Here is a 22,366-nt window from a genome sequence, read left to right on the forward strand (position 1 = left end):
CTTGTTGGATATTTCATACTCTTCTGGAGTCTTTTATATAATCATGAAACATATAAATTTTACTAAAAGTGATTTATTCTAGAAATGTAATGGGATTATCATTTCCTCAAATTTGTCATTGTCAGTAGTTGCTCCATTCCTATTCTTAAGGATGTTATATTTTAACTCTATGGACTACAAAGCTTTAGACATGTTTAGGTTCATTAGTAAACGATGTTGTCCTTCTTGCACAATAATTTTAATTAGAGCATTATAATTAGTATATGATCAATGACATTTATATCCATGTTCAAGATGATATCATTTCAAAATATTTAAATAACATGTGGCCACTTCTATTAAGTAAATCGTTAATATTTAAGTTAATGTATGAACCAAACTGACCATCAATATATTTTATTATTTATGTGCAAGGATAAAATAATGGAATAATTAATACAGTCTTCCCCTAATCCTTGCACATAGGACATGAAATGAACCAACAGCATTTAAATCCCATCCACAAGGCATAAATTCTTTTAGCAATACAATGTATCAAGCATAATAAAGTTATTCTTACAAACTTGTTCTTACTCGTAATTCTTGCCCAATTATATTAATTTCTTATAAATATGGGCATAATAAATATGTTTTTACAAGTAAGCTTCCCACAATGTCATCTATCTCTTGCTCAAATAAATATTGTGCAATCATGTTTAATTTGCAGATAGTATAATTTTGTATGAATTATATTCAGCACAAAAACATGCATGTATCATCTTAATCATACAATTATTTCTCATTTATTTTAGGGAGTTAGTATATCTAGTAATATATGATTTACCAATTCACACCCACCCAGGGTTCGGTGTCGTCTAGAATACTATTGTCTAGCCTTTTATATATTCTTTCTCATGGCGTCAAGGAAAGAATAAATGTATAATAATAGTCTTGCTCATATGTAACAAATATTAATCGTGCTCATATGTATAGACTCGCGATCTCATCTCATTTATAAAATCAACCAAATGAATGTATGAGCATCAAAAAAATTAAGATGATAACATTTAAATAACAATTATTAGTCACTCCAAATATATCGGTCCAAATGAGAAAGTTAAACAGGTTTCATGCATGTCCTATATTTTGCAAAATTGCAACAAATATCTTTATCTATACTTGGATATAATGTGAATTATTAAAAAGTAAAGAAAATATAGAAATGTTCCAATCCAAGACTATTATCACATGTCAGCTTTCAATCTTTCATATGCTAGTATATAAAATCATATATACATAGATCACTAGAAAACATGAGAAGTAGTAATAACGAATGGATCCCAACTCACAAAGAAGCATCATGTTATATGGTGAGGGTTATAGTAGAGTATATATATATATATATATATATATATATATATATATATATATATATAGCAAGAATAGGATGTAGAATATCCTAGCTAGGGCTGGCAAATGGATCAGGTCGGGTCGGGTTCGTGTTCGGGTCACCTAAATTTCGGGTCAGCTACCCCTAACCCGAACCTGATCCATTTAATTTTTCAGGTTGAAAACCCTAACCTGAACCTGATATTTTCAGGTTCGGGTCAACCCGAAATTGACCTTATTTGACCTGATTTTTTATTTGGATTAAAATCAGGTTTCTTTGACCTGAAATTAACCCGACCCAAACCTGATATATTCAGGTTTGGGTTAACCCAAAATTGACCTGAATAACTTTTTTTTCATTTCAAATACAAGTTGTTCAGGTTAAGCATTTTAATTCAAACCAAAATTAAATAGCTTAGTCTAACAAAGTAACAATCCTACTTAACGATAATAAACCAATAAAAATTGTAATTCACTAATTACAAACCAAAGATAAAGTTTTAATAACACAAATTACAGTTTTCAAAAAATAATAGAAGATGCAATAAGATTTTCATTTGGATTAAGATCGGGCGATGTTGGGACTGTCAATTTGTCATGGTTGTCATCCTTGTTCACCACCTCAAGCTTCAAAATTGATCCACAACATTTCCAATTGAACATGGGTGGGCTACTTCTTGCTGCCAAACCTATAAAGAAAAACAACACTAACATAATTTAAACATGCAATTCTAAATCAGACTATATTATCTAGATCTAACTAGTAAGATCTAAATTAAAACATGCATGCTCATGATAAACAAAAGTAAACAACAAATATTAGCAAGAATCACCATAACATAGACAACATTTAACAATAAAAATTAGCATTAACAATAAAAAATTAGCAAAAACAACCGTATAATAACATAATCAACAACATTTAACATCAGAATTTAGTAATAACACTTGAAAATTAGCATGTAAAAAACTAAAATAAACGGAAGCAAGTAAATATAAAATTAACAAGAGAAGAATTAGAAAATAAACAAAACTAGCATATAAAAAACACGAAAAAAAAACAGAAAATAAATTAAGAAACAAGATACCTTTGATGAAGGAGAGGAATTCGTGGAGGAGTGAAGGATTCAAGCCGTCAAGGAAATGGCAATGGTAAAGTTGGGCTTAACGGAACTACCTCTGTCGAATTCAACAATGAGTTTTTGAGGAGAGAGAAAATTAAAGAGAGAGAAGTGAGGGGAAAAACGGCTGAAGATCAATGAGGGGAAATGAGTTCATTTAGGGTATTGAATTTATATATGGAAGCCTCTTTGTGAATTTGGGCTGGGCTTAATAAGCTTTTTACGTTTTTTTTTCTTTTTCTTACTTAAATTAGTTCGGGTTATCAGGTCAGGTTCGGGTTGACCCGACCTGATTTTGACCTGAAATTTATTTCGGGTTAAGTGGGTCGTTTTCGGGTTGAGATTTTCAACCTTAACCTAACCCATTTAATTTCGGGTTCGGGTTCGTGTCGACCCATTTAAGTTTTCGGGTCGGAAACCTCAACCCTAACCCGCTTTTTTCGGATCGGGTTCGGGTCGGGTTTTCGGGTCGGGTCAGTTTTTGCCAGCCCTAATCCTAGCGCATATATATATATAATGCAAGAAAAGGATGTAGAATATTCTAGCGCTTCATATTACAATCATAATAATTATAATATATGTACCGGAACAAAATCTATAAATTCTAATACAAGAATAATGGAAAGATGTGTAATACAACATGTTGTGATACCATGAAAGAGTTGGGGAATGATAATACTTTCAATAATCAAAGGAAACGTATTTCTAATACAAGCAATGGCTAAGTCTGACTAGATATATTAAAGCTAATAATACAAAAGATAGCTACATATACGCTATAATAGAAAATAAGATATGCACATAGATTCTTATCGTCTTATAGTTACAACAAACAGCTAGCAATAGGATTAGGATAGAGTTGAATAATTCATCTCTTATTGTCTAGAGTATGCATGCAATATATTATAAATTACACTAGATTGCAAATTACTAGCAATACATTATATATCTTTAGCCACTTTTTTAAAAATCATGTAGTAGACTAGCTAGTAGTCATTATTATCAATTTATCATCACAATTATAATTCATTAATCAACTAATGATTATGCGGCATAATTTCTTATCAACACATTCAAAGATCCACGTGGTTAATTAATTAATTATGACACCACATATAAAATGTATGCTACAAAAATAGTGCAAAGAATTTAATCATTGTAGCTTAAAAATAACACAAATCCATACATAGAATATAATAAGTAGGATTTGCTTATATAACAATAAACCCTAAATCTATAATATTCCGGAAACATACAAAGTGGATAATGGATATCCACACAATATTTTCATAACAGTTTTTTATTTTTATTTTTTTTTAAAAAAAACATATATACAAGTAGTTTCTGTATTAGTATATCTAATATTCACTTTTTTTTTCTTTGATAGATCTAATATTCATTATTTAAATCTAATATTCTTGATTTATGTAAAATGCTCAATTTTAGACTCACTTGGCCTCTTTTCACTTTGCCATGTCCCAACTTACATGTGTGTTATTCTTTCATAAGTATTTCTAACTAAATATGCCTGAACCTTAGTTGCATTCGAGCACTTGTATCAACGAGTATTACTGGTCATACTCTTATTCAGTATGCCTACAAACAGATCCTAAGATGGCACATTTAGATTGTACAAACCAACTGAATTAACTATTTAAAATGAAGCTCTATGCGTTGTTTTGATGGTTCATAAGATGCATAAACTTGTTTCTCCCTTCAACTCCTTTGAACTTAGTCCCTCGAGTAGGGTTTATAAGTCCCTCGCCTAGGGTTCGTCTTTCTTCGTTTTTTTCGTTCCTCGATTTCCATTGTATTCTCTCGAATTCATCCCTCTTTGTGTTCTTTTTCCCAATTAATTTTCTGTTTTTTTGCTCGAATTCCATATCATGTTATTAGCGTTGGTTGAGATGCAATCCCGCAATTATAAATGATAGGCCTCTCGTGGAATTGTCGGGGGTTGGGGAGTCCCCATGCAGAGAATGCGCTTAAGGGCATAATTCGACTTCAGCATCCCACTTTGTCTTCCTCTCGAAGACAAAGCTAAAAGGTAAGGAGTGGGAAAGTGTTAAAAGAAAACTGAATTTTGAGCATTTTTGTGTGCGGACTGTAATGGCGAAGGGCGGCGGAGGAGTGGTGGTCTGGCAATGTTTTAGAGGGATGACATCGATCTCACTCTAATGTCTTCCTCTCGGACCCATATGGACTTCACTCTAAAATTGGAGGGTAAAGGTGAGTGGCGAATTACTAGTATTTATGGCTTCCCCGAGGAAGGCAGAAAGCACGAAACTTGGGCCATGATTGAAAGATTGGGAAGTGGTAATACACTGCCGTGGCTATGTTTTGGGGACTTCAACTGCACTCTTATGCATAGTGAAAAACAAGGGGCAACCCCAAGAGCCAGAGTGAGATAGACGGTTTCCGAAATACTATGGAAAAATGTCAGTTTAGGGACTTACATTTTGTGGGTCCATCCTTTACGTGGAGCAATAATCGTGTTGATGGTGAGAACATACAAGAGCGCCTTGATTGGTTTATAGCTACGGAGGAATGGGTTGATCTTTTTCCTTGCTCGATGATGGAACACTTACCTCAGCGACGGTCTGATCATGTACTTATTATGATCACTATCCAAGAGGAACTAGCTGTAAACCGCAAGAAAAAGAAAAGAAAAAGGGGCTTTAAATTTGAGAAAGTGGCTCCGCGACGACGAATATGGGAACATCATCTCTGAAGCCTAGAATCTTGACCCTGATAGCAGCGTGAAGTACAAAACTGAAACTTGTTCTGTTAAGCTTCGGTCATGGAGTTCCAAAAGATCGACTGATTTTGTAGAAGAAATTAAATGCCGCACATAGAGAATGGCTGCAATTATGTTGCTCGAACCCACTGCGGATAATATTGAAGAAATGAGAAAAATCGATTTGGAGATTGATGAGCTTGAAGGTAGAGAAGAAGCATATTGGGAGCAACGTAGTCGTCAAGATTGGCTTCGTGATGGTGATAAGAACACAGCCTTCTTTCACAAGAAGGCCAAGCAACATCGGCACAGGAACACTATAAAAGGGGTCTTTGATGATGGTGGCAATTTGAGAAAGGATGAGAATGAAATAGAAGCTATATTTGAGAACTACTTCAAATCACTTTTTTCTTCAGCAGGTGGCAATGATATGTAGCAAGTACTTGACGATGTTGATAATCGCATCACTGATGACATGAATGCTGCGCTGACTACGGTTAATGTGCTTGTGGCTTATGAAATGTTCCATCACCTTCGGAAGAAAAAAAATGGGGCTCGGGGTTTTATGGCTATGAAACTTGACATGAGTAAAGCCTACGACAGAGTTGAATGGAGTTTTGTTGAGGGAATGATGATGAAATTGGGTTTCAACCATATTTTTGTGTCCCTCGTTATGAAATGTTTGTCCTCGGTTTCATACTCTATACTCATTAATGGCTTTCCTTCTACGAAATTTGTGCCTAGGGAAATCTGCGCTTGAGCAAAACCGTATGATACATGGATTGAAGCTCGGGAGAAACGTTGAGCCAATTTCCCGTTTGTTTTTTGCCGATGATAATTTGCTCTTCACTAGAGCAAATGAGACTGAGGTCGAGACGATTCTTGACATCCTTACCACATATGAGATTGCTTCAGGTCAAAAGATTAACTTGGAAAAATTGGAGGTATCCTTCAGTCGTAATGCTAGTGCCAATATGCAAGAAACGCTTCAATCGAAGTTGAACTTTACGCAAGTTGAGGGTCACGAAAAATATCTTGGTCTCCCTACTTACATAGGAAGATCCAAGAAAGTTGTTTTCCAAGTAATTCAAGATTAGGTCTGGAAGAAAATCAAGGGATGGAAAGAGCGGTTTCTGTCAAGAGCGGGTAGGGAAGTGTTGTTAAAGTTGATGGCTCAAGCAATCCCGGCCTGTGCAATGCAGTGCTTTAAACTCCCGGAGTCCGTCATCAACAACATAAATGCAGTTCGCCGTGATTTTTGGTGGGGTCAAAAGGATCGTGAGCGGAAATTAGTGATGATTAGCTGGGAAAAAATGTGCAGAGCTAAGAAGGATGGGGGTCTCGGCCTTAGAGATATGAGAGCTTTTAACATGACTTTGCTTGCAAAACAATGTTGAAGGCTTATTGAGAACCTGTCTTTTATGGTCGTTAGGGTCCTTAAGGGCAAGTATTTGCCTCGCTCCTTGTTCTGGGAGGCAAAACTACCACCATCAGCAAGTTACACCTAGCGTTACATCTTGAGTGCAAGAAGTATGATCTTGGAAGGTTCGAGTTGGGTGATAGGCAATGGGCGATCTGTGAAAATTTGGGGTGATAAGTGGGTTAAGGGGCTTTCTGGCTCTCACCTCTCAGCTCTCTTTATTACCTTGCTCCGATGAATTGAAAAATTCAAATGTTACTGACTGGATTATAACAGATGATGATGGTTCAAAGCATTGGCAATTGGGACAAGTTTTACCTAACATGAGGCCCAAGCAATAAATAACATTCGCTTGCCTCAAAGAGAGCTAGATGATTTTCTACGATGGCATGATACTAAGAATGGTGACTTTACTATTCATTTTACTTATCATTTTGAACTCCAAAGAAGCAAGTGTTACGCAGGACCCTCTCTAATTTGGGAAGCAAAGGTACCTCCAAAGGTGAAGTCCGTGATATGGCGTGCGATGAAAAGAGGCCTACTTGTTCGTGAAGAGCTCTATAGACGGGGAATGCAAATTAATCCCATTTGTCCCCGTTGTGGGGAGGAGGGGGAATCTCTAATGCATATGGTTGTCTTATGCCCGGAAACTCAGCTAATTTGGAAGCTCTCACCCTTGAGACTTGACATGGCCCTTGGAAATATGCCTCAATTAGTGAGTGGTGTGGTGACCGGGAAATAGCTGGGAGATTTTTCTGATGTTTTGCTGGAAAATATGGGAGATGCGTAATTTGTGGATTTTTTAGAAGAAGAAGGTTGATGTCTCGATGGCATGTACTAAGACCCTTATTCTTCTGGGTGAATCCACACTTTGGGAATCTAGCGACCCACCACCGGCGAACAATGACAACACCTTAGGATGGACAGCCCCTCCTCTAGCAAATTTAAGCTCAACACAGATGCAGCATTATCAAAGGAGGGCAAAACTGGCTTGGGGATGGTTGTGCGTGATCACCTTGGGGATGTGCTAATGTCTTAGAGGTAAGCCTTGCAATGGATCGTCTGATGTTTGCTACGTGGAAGCCCAAGCTATGTTTTTTGGCCTTAAATATGCATGACGCTGGTCTAAGAAGGCTGGTGATTTCCTTTTCCTCGGACTGCCTTCACCTCATCAATATGCTGCATTCAAACAAGAGAGAGAAGGCAGCCACTCAACTTATTGTGGATGAAATTCTAAGTATCGCTAGTGTTTGTGATTTTTGTTGTTTTGTTTTTCAGTCTAGACTATGTAATAAGGTAGCTCATTCCCTTGCTAAACATTCCCTTACTTTGAGTGAGGAGCAGTTGTGGATGGAGGACTACCCATCTAAATCTATTTTGATTTGATCTAAATGTTGCAGGTTTTGTTAAAAAAAAAAAATTACTTTGAACTTCTAGAGCAACTTAGGTGTTTCTCCGCTATCTTAGACATTTTCAAGCGAAATTGTGCATAGCGAAAGAGCAGTAGAAGACTCGTGTGTCAGTTTGAACGAAGAGGATGAAAAAAAAAACTTCCAAATTTTACACTTTTCACCTCATTGCTTTTATTACAGCGAGTGAATGCTCACCCTTCCCCCAGGCACAATAAGCATAGTTTAAGAATCAAAGAACTAACTAGCTCTTGTGACTTAAAACGACCCACCCCTCTCGCTTAAGAATAGCCTAAACAATAAAAGAAAACTAAGATAGATAAATAAATATAAGTACAGAAAAAATAACTTCGGCACAGTAATTTATCTTTCTGCTCTGCTCTGTCTAGACTTCTTACATTCACCAAAACATAAGAATCGTCCACCTTTGCGTGGTTGAACAGGATTCCCTTGGTTTCCCTATTAAGATGGTAAAAGCAATGCATGACTCTTAAATCTTTCAGAATGTAGTAATGCTCCAAAGAGAAGAAAGAAAGAATTCAGGCATCCAACAAGTGCAGCCAAAAGGAAAAAACGAATTCCGATAGTTCAACTTACCTTTCCCTTTCTTGGATGTCTGGTGTTCCAACAAAAAAGCATATTGCAGCCAGCAGTTCCCGGCCCTGATTCATATCCCCTGTAACACCCAGGAATATTCGTTAGCATGCAAAGAGTGTATTTGCCTCAAGTCTATAAGCATATGGAACTCTATATTAATGCTAAAAGATTCATGTGTATCAAATCGTAGCATCCATATTTCCAATTTCCAACAGCTACAACAAGCGAGATTTAGATAAAGAAAATAATAAAAAGAGCTAAATTAACAAGATAGCTTTCAGCAATTAATTTGTAGTAGTTCATCACCACTAGAGTTTGATCATACATTCTAGTATTCTACTTTTACGTGTGATGTTAGTACGTTTGGGGTCAAGAGTTCCTAAATTTAACCATTATTTGATCAAGCAAGCAAAGAATGGTGAAAGACAGGATGCAAATGAAATAAGAGGAAGGTAAGATAACTCACTGATAATCCTTGCTAAGATTGGAGGCATAGCCACTCTGATGCAACAAGCTTGGAGATATAGGATGATGGTCAATTCTTTTACCATCCTGATCCTTCTGCTGGACTTTTCTGTCAGTAATTTTCAAAGCCTTGATCTCATGATTGAGTTCATCATCCCAATGGTTGGAGGTCAAATCCTTGGAATTCGCTGATAACTCACTGATAATCCCTTCTTGAGGCAAAACCTGATTTTTCTCAGGTCGTAGACGACTCATTGAACGAGGTGTACTTCTCTCAGCAGCCTGCAACCAAGCAGACTCCAGCCTTTGCTCGCGGATAATGGATTCTATTCTCTGCATAGGAACCTCTTGCCTCCTCACATTAGTGTTGTTTTCATTTGGTTGGTCCAAAATGCTCGATGACCTTTCCTCCAACAACAAAGATGAATTTGACCCTCCATTCAAACTAGCAAATCCTTCTCCCTCCTTCATATGGACAGCTGCACCTGATTTAATCTGCGTCTGTCCTGAGAATTCTAGTGAGCCAACCGTCTCCGTACTACCTAGATACAGTTCACCCTCAGGTAACAGGATCATTCTGACCTCAATACTTCGTTCCAGAACCATCTCGATTGAGTTAGTGATGCTAATAAGAAACCGCTCAGCTCTGGACTTGACAACTTTGTCCCGGAATGCAATATACACAATGAGAATACCTACAGATAGAACCTCTTGTCAGAGGAAATTAACTCCAAATTTATGTGTTTACTCATCAAATGTGGTTAAATTTGGACATTATTGTTACTGCTCTCCATTTACTGGTTAAAACTATAATTCAATGTTTACAAATCTTCATTAAATCCTGTAGCAACAGAATCTTCTTAAGTGTAATTTGATTCCACACACAAAAATTCAAGTTTTATTTCATAGGAAAAATTGGGGTTACCTCGGCAATGTTAATGGATAAGACCATATTTGATATATAATCTCTAGTCCCTACCCACCATTTTAGCTTGGTCATTAGATTTCAAGCATATTAACCTGCTAGTTCTTCCGCACCCGTCACCAGCATTTTTCACTGATGCCATACCTTACAGAGCAACTAAGTCGATGGAATGCTTCAAGTTAGTTTCTCTTGATATCTGTCATAGCTTTGCACAAACCATGGTTTATGTATAACTTTTCTCTTGCTATTTCTTTTGACTTGGCAAAGGTCTATAGATCCAGACATCCAGTTATTTCCAAAGGCTTTTAAGGTCCCATGATACTCAAAACAAACCCCATCTTAAGGTAATATTAGGCGAAAATTAATTCGAGCAATCAACTATCCACTTTTAGATTTTCTTTCGTAAGACTAAAAGATTAGGAGTTAAGTCATTTTCTAATAATCTAGTGACATCCCTGTGTGTAAACATATACTAGTTGCTAATTTAGTTCACAGTTAATATTTTTCTTCAAACTTTTCTCGTCAAGTTCTGTAATACATTGCTAAGACCAAAAACAAAGGATTGGGTGTAAACCTATGCACTGAGTCACTAATTCAGTTCTGTTTTCAAAATTCCCATAGTAGTTCTTTTTGCATAAATAAAAAAATTAGACACAGTCAACAACCAAATACTCAGTCTATACATCACAAAGTACTTCAGTTGTGTTTATTACTAGTACATTTTTAATTCTCCTAACCATCATTAGATCTCCATATACCAGCTAGTCAGTTTATGACCATTATAAATGTTGAAAGCCAGCATGTAATGATAATTTCAAATTTCTCTATATATAAGTAATTTAACATATCAAATATGGAAACAATAGAAATAATAGAAAGAAGTCACGTGCATACCTTCAACTTCAGCTATTGATAGTAGCCTTCCATGACAATGAAGAAGCTGTCTCAGAGTCTTGGAATGACACCTCTCAATACACTGTAGCCATAGGTCATCAAGGCCATCCAAATTTGCTTGTCCTACAATCATACTTCCACCGATAAAATCTCCATGTGAAGCAGTGCTATCCATACTATTTACAGAGCGTTTGTGTGTTGCTTTAGAATTGGAACTTCCGCCACCAGTAAGCAAGTAGGAACCTTCTGGATAACCTGATTTTCGATTACCCTCTCCAGAAAATAACGGAGGAGAAGCTGATCTTCGGGTCATATACAGGGAATCAGAATTATGCTTTCGTCCGGAAGCATCTCTAGAAGCAGTAGATGGATCCTCATCCGTGGTTTTGGAGCTTTGCTTCTTGCTACTTCCTGACAGAGTAAATTCAGGTGATGTAACAGAGCCAAGTTGTAATAAAGTGGCAGTAAACCACGTGGAGCGTTCACTGGAAACTCTCAGCTGTTTTTCAGATTCAGAAAGAAGCTTCAATGCATGCTTTAATTTCTCCAGCTCTGATTCTGACACTGCAAAAAAAATCCAAGTAGGCAAAAACCAATATTAGTTATTGTGACAGAGCTATTACTTTCATATTCAAAGCAGAAAATTTACAGACTTCACAATCATCAGGGACAGAACATGGAAAACCCAATAAAAGGATAGCCAATCTATATTTTCATTAGAACTTCAAGGTAATCTGTAAGCCAAGATGACTGGTAATCACTTAATTGGTCCAGAAGGATAAAGATAAGAATATATCACCTCATATTTTCTGACAGAACAGCAGTAATTGATGCAATCCTTAAACAATTAATCTTGATGTAAAAATAGCAAACTGAAATCGATTAAATTATTTTCATGAACATGTTGGGATCTCTTATATTTGGATGATAAGCAGATGCATGCATAAAATTTGACAAGCTCATTAGAGTGAGAAATTCTGACATTCTATTATTACATTGTTTAAGCTAATATGACTATTAACAAAGGGATCATAGCATCCGTGTTTTCCCATATTTCAGAATCTCAGATGATATTAAAAAAAATGTAATTGAAACAACTTCAAAACAGACGGCACATAATCCTTGCCATCTTGTTTAAAACATAGAAGACTTGCCATCAATAAATGATATGGATATACAACAAAAGTTCTATGGTACCAATGCAAATCTACAACGAATAAGAAATTATTAGCTATGCAAGAGAATCACCCAAAACATCAAACGATAATGACTACGATAACGAGAATCACCCAAAACATCAAATGTTTATAGAATAAGAAATATATGGACTTAAGATCTCGGTAGTCGGCACTCACAACTTCGTCCACTTAACGATGAGCTACTACACTTGGCATCTGCAAGTTGGTAAGAGCCAGCAATGATGTCCATTATAAGACTGGCCAGTTGAGACATCAACACTAATGGATCAATCCCAGAATCCATCAACTCTCTAGCTCTTTTTACTGTCTCTGCAGTATTGGATGACATAGCCAACTCCAAGAGTTCCAGTAGTTTGTCATCTGAAATAACTCCCACCTGTAGCATGAAAGGTCAACAAAAATTTCTTCAACTAATATTCTAAAAATAGCTTAAGTGAAGTAATAATTGGAGTGGAGTGAAGCTGCTTGGAATTATGAGATAATTTATTTAAAACCACATCTGCACATAAATACATATGAGCACGAAGATTATATATGTACGAGTAAAAATTCAAATAAAAAAGGGAGAGGGAGAGAGGCATGATACGATTACACATTCACAAAATGTGAGTTCAATATTCTACCTAAGAATATATGAGAGTCAATAACTAACTCCAAATTTATACAAGATTTGAAGAATTATGCAGTTAAGATCTTATTTTATGAAAACTTGAGGGTTCTGAGTCTTCTGACAACAGGCTTGAATAGATAAAGATGCCAACATCAAAGGGCTCTGAATTAGGCATGCATCATGCATAAAAAATGAAGTCATAACCAAATCAGCAATATTAAGAATCATGAATAATACACATTGAAATAATAGTCATTCTAATAAACCTAAAATTAATGCTGACCAGATAAATTCATTTGACTTTAGAATACAAGAATATCCACTAAGCAACATCGTAGAAATATCTAAAGCCTCATATTAACTCAATATTTTGGTCAAGCAACTTTTGAAAAATGAAATATGATTCCACAAAAATAAGGTGATCTTTCCCTGTAGTTTAAAATAACTCAAACATAGATACGGTACCATCATTTGAAAAGAGTCAATCAATCATAATAATACAGCATTGTTTTCCCTAGCATGCCAGTTCCAGTAATAAATGTTACGCAAAAATAGAAAACAAAAGGGGAAAACATTATGACATTACCAGAATTATATAAAGTGACAAGGTTACAAGTACATAACTGAGCCACACAGTGAAGATTGAAGTTGTACAGAAAATGTACTTGAAATTACTGAGGTATATAATTGCACTCTAAGGTATCTGTATAGCCACAAAATTTTTGAAGTAGTGTAGCTTAGATACATAAGACCTTGTTCCTTTTCAGCTTAGAAAATTCAGATTCAACCAATGCGGCGGTGAAACCCAATTAGGTTAGTAAAAATGAGCTAGGACTTAACTTTGCCTCTCACCATGTAATAACATAAGCAAAGAAACATCCTCTGGTTAACATTGCAATTTGAAGTTGCAAGCATGCACAAATACAATTGATAATGTGAACATCAAACTTAAATTCAAAAGAACCCTCATGCCTTGATTCTGGTCTGATATATTGTCATATTGATAAACACTTCAAGTACCCTAGCTATTAGATGAACAGTTTAAAAGCATAATGCAGACAAACCAGCAAGGAATGCAAGACAGTAAACTTACAAGTTCATTTACAAGAGCAGTGGTAATTCGTTTCCCAAGCAAACTCAACTGGTCTAGCATAGTTTCTGCATCTCGAAGTGAGCCATCAGCGTTTAAAGCAATCAAATCCAAGGCATCAGAATCAACCTCGAGATTCTCTTCAGCTGCTATATTTCTTAGTCTACTAACAATATCACCATCTTTAATTTTGTTGAAGAGATACTTCTGACATCGTGACAGCACAGTGCGTGGCACATTTTCAAGATCAGTAGTAATAAATATGAATACAACTCGAGGCAGTGGGTCTTCAAGAAACTTCAGAAACGCTGACCAAGTCTTAGATGGGAGCATATGGCATTCATCAATTAACAAAATTTTGTATCGTTGGGAAGCTGATGAGGATGCAGTCAACAAGCTTTTCAAAAGGTGTCGCACTCGATCAACTGCCTTTTTATTCGAGCCATCAACCTCCACTAAATCCTTACTCCTGCCAGATATAAAATCAGAGCAGTCCCTACATATTCCACAGGGTTTTGTTCCCTCAGTGGCCAAACAGTTCAATGCAGCTGCAAAAATTTTTGCAGATGATGTTTTTCCAGTTCCACGAGGACCTTGGAAAAGATAAACAGGGGCAACTCTTCCCTTTGATATAGAATTCATAAGAGACTGGACTACAATATTTTGCCCAATCAATTCATCGAAAAAGATCGGCCGATATCTCTGACTTAAGCTCCTAATATTTTCTGATGAGCTTTCCTCTTCACCTTCCCCATTGGCAGCAATGAAGTCCGAACCATCTTGACTCCTATAGCTGGCCGACCACCTCCTCCCATCCAGCCGGCTCAAACCTTCCAAATTGAGCTCTCCAAAATTTGTAGACAGTTCATCATCACTATTAACTGTTCCAAAAGATGATTCTCCTCCACCATCACAGCTATTACTGAGCAAGGGAAGATGACCTTTGGCCACCTGCGAATGGATCTTCTGTTTCTTTGACCGCGATAAAGATCCAGGTTGTCTATGATTGTCTTTTTGGCTACCACAGAGTAATTTACCACCTTTTCTCCTCAAAGTATCAGAAATAGAAGGAGAATAGCAACTCCTACAATCTCCCTTATGTTTGGGTGTCTTCTTTGACCAATAGCATGGAATTCCACATCCCTGACGACCTGGCAAATCTATATGATCCTCCTCATTATCATCTACGTCATTGAAAGAAGTCGTAGTTCCATCCCAGGATCCCACAGTACTAGGATTCCTGCAATTCGCCAGCATAAATCTATTAAAAGAGCTCGTTGACAAGGCAGGAGTGCTCAGAGTATATGAGGAGTCATCCTTTCGACTACCTTGCAAAAGCCTATGCTTCTTCTTAAGCCTCGAAAGCAAAGGGGATTCACCTGATACTTGACGCAGCTCATCAGAAGCACAATAATCTTCAGTGCCATCAGATTGATCAATTAAGCTAACAGAATCATCCTGGTTCAAAACCAAACGACTCGAAGGGCCGCCATTCAATGCCCATATCGAGTTCTTATCACCTACACCAAGTGGTCTCTTCTGCTTTTGTTTTTGCAATTGTTGTCTTAAAACAACAGAAGAAGCACCCTTCCTAGATTTTTTCTTACCAACAGCCCTCCTAACCCTCGTAGGTGAAGCCATCGAAGCAAGCCTCGTGTCCCTGCATCTAAATGTGGTAGAATAATTCCGTTGGTGTTGACCAGCCCTCCGATGATGATCCCCTATACAAGTATCACTCTTAGAATCACCACCAGCATTTCGAGCATCACTCAAACTATCACCAACACTATCACTAACAACACTCCCACGAACCGAAGATCCATCATTCACATACTCATTATTATCATCATCATTCTTCCTAACATTACCACCAACACCCCTTTCCAAATCAAACCTACCTAAACTCTTCTCACTCAACGACCTATTACTCCTCCAATTATACAAAAAAACCCTCCTATCCTTCTCTTTCGCCTTTGCTTTATCCATCTCCCTGTCAACCCCATCATTATCATTATTACCCTCAACCCTTTGCTTAAAATGTGGACTAACAACAACATTGTCATCATTTCTAGCAGTCAAATGTTCATGATTATTACCATTTCCATTAGTATTATGATAAAGAAAGTGAAGATTATTATTATCATTACTAACATTGAAAAATGATGGGACCACAGATCTAGATGAACTTAAAGGGGATTTCCAAGAGGATGTTGTACCAGGATCACGCAATACTCGTGCCGCCTTTCGAATTTGCGTCAACTCCCTCTTCAAATGCAGCTTGCTTGGATCATACAACCTACTGCTTCCAGACATTGCCCTCTATTTTCGCCTTCAAATTTTTTGTCTTCAAATTGATGATTAAACCAATTAAATCTGCATTTCAAACACAACCTTCACAAAAAAAATTCAAATACCCTGAAATGGAATTCACATTTACATGCAATTTAAAGAATACCTATCTCAATCAAATACCAAAAAATTAAAAAGGGTCCCCACTTTTTTTGAATTTATGACTTTTTGACACTCAAATCTGTATGTATCCCAAAAAATCCTCTCTTTCTAATAATGGAAGAACATTGAGAAAGTGAGATTGTGGTGAAGTTATGGGTATGTAAGTAGATCTAAAAAGTAATAAAATCTTTAATTAATTTTATAAAAGATAACAATAATTAAAATTTATGAAGAGGAAGAGAAGTGGTGATGATTGAACAAGAAGTACTACTAGCTAAGCTAAGCTAAGCTATACTATTACTACTACCTGTTAATTTTCTCTTTCTAAATTTGGTTAACTTTCTCTCTCTAGGGTTTAGTTTTTAAATTGGCGCTCAAATGTTAATAAAGATTGGATCTTTTTGGGGCAAAAATGAAATGATGATAAATTTGGGTTTTATTTTGTTTAACTGTAAATCCTCCCTCTAATTTCGGAGAGTGTGTAGTCATTAGTAACGCAGGAATCTTTAAATTTCGTTACTTCCGATATTAGATTTTAATTTTTCTTTAAAAAATTATGATACTACATTTTACAGTAATTATTTTTAGTTTATAATAAATGAATTGAGTGAATTTTTTTTTTTTTTTAAAGTGTGCATTTGTCTGATGTCTCCTTTCTCTCTCATCACTTAACACAATGTTGTGAATACACAGCTTTCAAAATCTATCTACTAGGGAGTACTACTATTACTATAGTCCCTATTGCTGTTGTTGCAATATTTTTCGTAGTTTTTGTAGTATTATATGTTGTCAGGAAGTACTTTGGAGTGTGGACTGTTAAATCGGTTTGGTGACTTTTTGTGGTATGTGTTTTCTAGCGTGTAGACGGTAGACCATTATTAGTCCATGCATCATACAACCGGTTATTAGTGCTGTCAAATTTCAAACCGAAATCGTTTAACTGCCCGAAATCGACCGACCCAAATAAGAACCGAACCGATTAAAAACCGAATTTTTTGAAACCGAAAACCGACCCTAACCGTATTTTAGTAAACCCGAAACCGAATCGACCCGAGTAATGGTAAACCGTTTAAGAACCGAACCCGTTAACAAACCGAACCGAATATAAACCGAACTGAATGAAAACCGAACCGAAAAAGAACCGAACCGTATCTAAACCGAAACCGGTTCCAACCCGAAACCGTTTAAACTGGCAAAAAAAACCGGTTACACCGAACCGTTAGCAAACTGCTACCCGTTTGCACCGAACCATTTAAAAACCGAACTGATTGTAAACCGAACTAGTTATAAACCGAACTGTTTATGAACCAAACCGCTTCTAAATCGAACCGTTTACAAACCGTTAGTAATCAAAACTTCACTTACAAACCGTTGCTTATGCTTTTTAGTCAATTGCATCCAATATCAGAAAAGCATACTTACAATTTAAACAAGTAGGTATATATCGCTGAGAGACTGAGATAGATAATATTAAATATAATTTAGGAAATAGTCTATGCAACTTATATGGCATGTGGGCAGTGTGCCTAATTGCCAAATTTTGTCTGCTCAATCTGGTACAAAATACAGTAATATATATTACATGTAACATTTGATTAAAAGAAAGAGTATTAAGTTACAATCTATATACTCAAATGTAATATTTGGTAGCAAGACATGATAAAAAAAAAAGGGGGGATATATTGAAACATCTGAAAGTTGATCATGTTACGAGTTTTGGAAGCAATTACAAACAAATAGTTGGGAAATCTTCCTGCCCAACTAGGTCCTTAGCCTCACAAAAGCCTACACTAAAAATGGATGTGCTATTTTGCTACAAGCATATATGAAGTCTAACAAAGTCCTAAAACTGTAGACATGGCAGCAGCAGAACAGCAGAACAGCATACAAGCAGAACAGCAGACACAGCAGAACAGCAGAACAGCAGAGACACAGCAGAACACAGCAGAACAGCAGAGACACAGCAGCAGCAGCAGACATGGCAGAACAACAGACACAGCAGAACAGCAGACAAGCAGAACAGCAGCAGCAGAACAGAAGAGAAGCAGACATGGCAGAACAACAGCAGCAGAACAGAACAGCAGACATGGCAGAATAGCAGCAGAAGAACAGAAGAGCAGCAGAACAGAAAAGAACAGTCAGCAGACATGGCAATAAGCATCAGCAGACATTCACCCCAATGTAGCATCGCCTAGGCTTGAGGAAAAAGAAAAGCTATATGTGAGCAGAATTCAGGAGGGAGGCAGGAGGAAAAAAAGCTATTTAAAAAAAAAATATTAAAGGACGCCAATACCTTCCGAATTAGATGCAAAACTTTCATCTATCACTTCTTTACCAATTTCAAGGACGTCTTCTTCAATATCACAATCATAACCATGTAACCAATTTTGTGTGGTAACCAACGCCTCAACATTCTTAGGCAAAAGCGCACTCCTATACTTGTTTAAAATACGACCACCCATGCTAAAAGAAGACTCAGAGGCTACCGATGTTATAGGAATGGCCAAAACATCCCTAGCCATAACAGCTAATATAGGGTACACCCTAACTTGAGATTCCCAATACTTGAGAACATCATAATTCTCCCCTTCAATATATGGTTGACGAGTAGTAGTCAAATAATTATCAATCTCCATCGATGGTCGGTTTAATGGGCCATCATCCGAAAGTTTGAATTCATAACCCATAAACTTATCGATAACCACTTTCAAGGCTTCCTTTGCTTCTAAAGCTTTTCGGAGCATCGTATAGGTGGCATTCCAACGAGTCACAACATCAAGACGTAACTTACCATCAAACACACAATTAGCGTCAAAAAGAGCATGCTCAAATTGAGTAAACCTAGAGTCCGAAGAATCAATATATTTACAAACTTCACGCAATTTTTGAACACTACTATCAACTTCTTTCAAACCTCTTTGAACAATAATGTTCAACACATGAGCTGAACATCGAATATGAAAAAATTTACCATTACAAGGAAGAGGAGAAGTCAACATTAAATCTTTCTTCAAAAGATTAACCATAACATCCATGGATCTAGCATTATCAACAGTAATTGCAAAAGCTTTACCCTGAAGCTTCCACTCCCCAATAAGTTTAAACACAAATTTTTCTATCTCAACACCAGTATGAGGAGGACCACAATATCTAAAATTCAGAATTTTAGACCTTAGACACCAATTTTTGTCAACATAATGTGCAGTTAAAGTGAGATAACCTCGATTAGTGCATGATGTCCACAAGTCACAAGTGAAGCTAACTCTACCTTCAATTCCAGAAAAAGTTTGCAACAACAAGGACTTAAACTTATCATGCTCAACAATACAATATTTCAAAATAGTGTTTCTACACACATGCTTCACATTAGGATTCAGATTCGTAAAAACTTCCCTAAGGCCATGATGCTCCACAATACTTAAAGGATAGGAATGCAAAATTATAGCTTTAGCAAGCAATTGTAAATGACGAGTTTGATTAAACAAAGGCTCAACACCACTTTCTTTATGTCCAGGATGATGTGGATGTTTTTCATGCATGAGGTAGTAAGAGCTTTACAAGTGGAGGTACCAGCCGTACCTGGTGCTTTATATTCATTACCGCAAACATTGCATCGGGCATATCTTATCAGAGCAACACCAACCAACTTATCAAAAAAGGTGTAATGCCTCCACACATCTGATGTTCGTTGACGCTTACTACCACTAGTGTTAGTGACTTGTTGTTGAGAAGAATCTTGATTCTGAACAGTGTCTTGAGAATCTATAGTGTGCTCATCATAATTTCCAAACCCTTGCTCCATTACTAAAAAAATAGAAACAAAACAACAAATTTCATCATAAGTGGATGTAGTTGAGCAAACCATATTTGAAACAAAATCAATACTAGGCCACATATTCAGCAATCTTAACAAGAATTACAAATTTACAACACATTCAGCAATCTATCTTGATGAAAATGAAGCACATGTTAAGAGTTAAAATGCAGCATATATTCAGCAACAATAAAATGCAGCATATATTCAGCAACAATAAAATGCAGGCACATAGCAAGATTAAAATGTAGGATATACTCAGCAATCTATCTTAATAAGATTAAAATGCAGGATATACTCAGCAATCTATCTTAATAAGATTGAAATGCAGATACAAAAATGCCTAATACCAATTGCATAAATCTTGAAATAAAATCAAGCGAAAAATAGAATAATCAAGCACTAAAGACTGGTCTAAACTTAGAATAATCAACAATTTAGAATAACAGGACATAAAGCAAGGAAACATGCCACAATAACATAGGCTGATAGGCACATACGAAAGATACATAGCATAATAGCATGACTTTCTGAAAAGTAAATGAATAACAGAATATCAAAGAAAACTACCTATAAATCTAAACATGTATAACAATGACAAAACCCAAAATAATCAATTAAAACACTAAAAAAGGCTAAAAACAGGATACCAATTTGATATTTCAGTATAAATTGAGACTTCCACTAAGTAAACGAAACTAAATTGACTGAGGGTACATCAAAAAATATATGCCAAGTAGTGATTATGCCTCTTATCCATGCAAGGAAATAAGGATATATATCCTTAATTCCTTATAAACAAAACCCCATTCTTCAACACTTTCAGTCAATTCATCCATTCATCCCCAAATTTACATTTTCAATTGCCATGCATTACAAGAAATACATATACAAAATATAAATAATAAAAAATAAAAAAAAATAAAAAAAAACCAATTCATACCATGATACCAACAAAACAAATCAATTAAAATCTAGAGAGAGAGAGAGTGGTTACTTGAATTTGGAGCATTTAGGGCAGCAAACACCAATGACTCAATGAGAGAGAGGCGCCAGGACAGCTTCAGAATCAGGACAACAAACACCGTGAATGAGAGGCGATGAGACAAAGAGGCGCTTAGCCGTGAGAAGGAGAGGCGCCGTGAGGATGAGTGGTAAAGTGAGAGTGAGAGTGAAAGGGTTTCAAAAGGGTGAGAGTGGTTTCATGTAAATCTAACCATTGATTTTTTAATCTATGGTTCAGATTGGTGATCCGTGTGTGTTGTGGGAGAAAGAATCTAACCATTGATTTTTTTAATCTATGGTTGAGAATGGTGATCCGTGTGTGTTGTGGGAGAAAGAATCTAACCATTGATTTTTTAATCTATGGTTGAGAGTGGTGATCCATGTGTGTTTGTGTGTTGTACATTCATCTACAACAATATTATTCCCTCAATTCTTTAGTATTTTTTTGCCCCATTTGATCGGGATCAGTGCCCAAGACACGTATTAAAACATCTACTAGTATATCTTTATTTGCATACACGTAAAAATTATAAAAACGTTATATTAATAAAATGTATAAATAGATTAATTTAAAAAGATCACTAATGAGCTATAACTTTGTACTAATACATACGAATAACGATGATACGAATATTTATCTATGAGATATTGAGATGGTTAGATACCACGTGTTAATAATGTGTACATATGATCGATTGAACTAATCAATATGACCTTGTTAATTAGTCATTAGTGTTTTCTTTCATTATACAAATCAAAGCACTTTGTAATATCTTCATAATTTCATGAAAATATATAAACGAGTCATAATTATCGGTCTTGTTGACTAATCAAGTATCGAATTACCAAATTGCAAATTTCCATTTCACAAGAAGTCAAGAACTCATCAAGTCATGATTATGATTTTATGCGTAGTATATAAATGATTAAATAAGAAGCATATAATAACCTAATTGTATAACAATAATACATTAATCCACTAACTCTTATAATCTACTTCGTAATAAACTAGTAAAATCAGTATGACTAAACTTGAAACAGAACATAATATGTATTTATAAAATAAATGAGAATTTGTTTATAATATGTTGCCTAAATATGAAATGATTCGCGGCTTGCCGACTTTATTTAAAACTTGTGAACGCAAAAGGTTAGCAAGTACTATCAAATTTCAAACCAAAGCCATTTAACTGCCCGAATCCAAACAACTCGATAAACAATTTATTTTTTGAAATCGAAAACCGACCCGAACCGTAATTTA

At 36.0% G+C, this 22,366-nt stretch overlaps 1 protein-coding gene and 1 long non-coding RNA gene across 4 annotated transcripts; both read right to left on the minus strand.

The window, feature by feature from the left end:
• Positions 1–1,783: 1,783 nt before the first annotated feature.
• LOC110712314 lies at positions 1,784–2,959 on the minus strand. The gene is made up of 2 exons (XR_002509557.1): positions 2,457–2,959; positions 1,784–2,057 (listed from the first exon to the last, which is right to left on the minus strand). It is a non-coding gene; the product is annotated as an uncharacterized LOC110712314 (long non-coding RNA).
• Positions 2,960–8,184: 5,225 nt separating this feature from the next.
• On the minus strand, positions 8,185–16,886 carry LOC110712303 (protein STICHEL-like). 3 transcript variants are annotated; one of them, XM_021890763.1, is made up of 7 exons: positions 16,052–16,886; positions 13,839–15,556; positions 12,292–12,511; positions 10,937–11,500; positions 9,119–9,812; positions 8,653–8,731; positions 8,185–8,514 (listed from the first exon to the last, which is right to left on the minus strand). In XM_021890763.1, exons 1-7 carry the CDS (start codon positions 16,146–16,148, stop codon positions 8,419–8,421), a joined length of 3,468 nt encoding a protein of 1,155 aa, XP_021746455.1. In that variant the 5' UTR covers positions 16,149–16,886; the 3' UTR covers positions 8,185–8,418. The 3 variants fall into 3 exon arrangements, with proteins under 3 accessions (XP_021746455.1, XP_021746454.1, XP_021746453.1); XM_021890762.1 differs by having other exon boundaries at positions 13,839–15,825; positions 16,052–16,160; XM_021890761.1 differs by having other exon boundaries at positions 13,839–16,886.
• Positions 16,887–22,366: the final 5,480 nt, after the last annotated feature.

This window comes from Chenopodium quinoa, unplaced genomic scaffold (assembly GCF_001683475.1).
Source record: "Chenopodium quinoa cultivar QQ74 unplaced genomic scaffold, ASM168347v1, whole genome shotgun sequence".
NCBI lineage: Eukaryota > Viridiplantae > Streptophyta > Magnoliopsida > Caryophyllales > Amaranthaceae > Chenopodium > Chenopodium quinoa.

Coding starts and splice junctions, on each gene's coding strand:
- LOC110712303 (XM_021890761.1), bottom strand. CDS start 16,148: ATGTCTGGAAGCAGTAGGTTGTATGATCCAAGCAAGCTGCATTTGAAG. Junction 12,512..13,838: donor CTGCTCTTGTAAATGAACTT/GTAAGTTTACTG, acceptor TTCATGCTACAG/GTGGGAGTTATTTCAGATGA. Junction 8,732..9,118: donor AATCTTAGCAAGGATTATCA/GTGAGTTATCTT, acceptor TGGGTGTTACAG/GGGATATGAATCAGGGCCGG.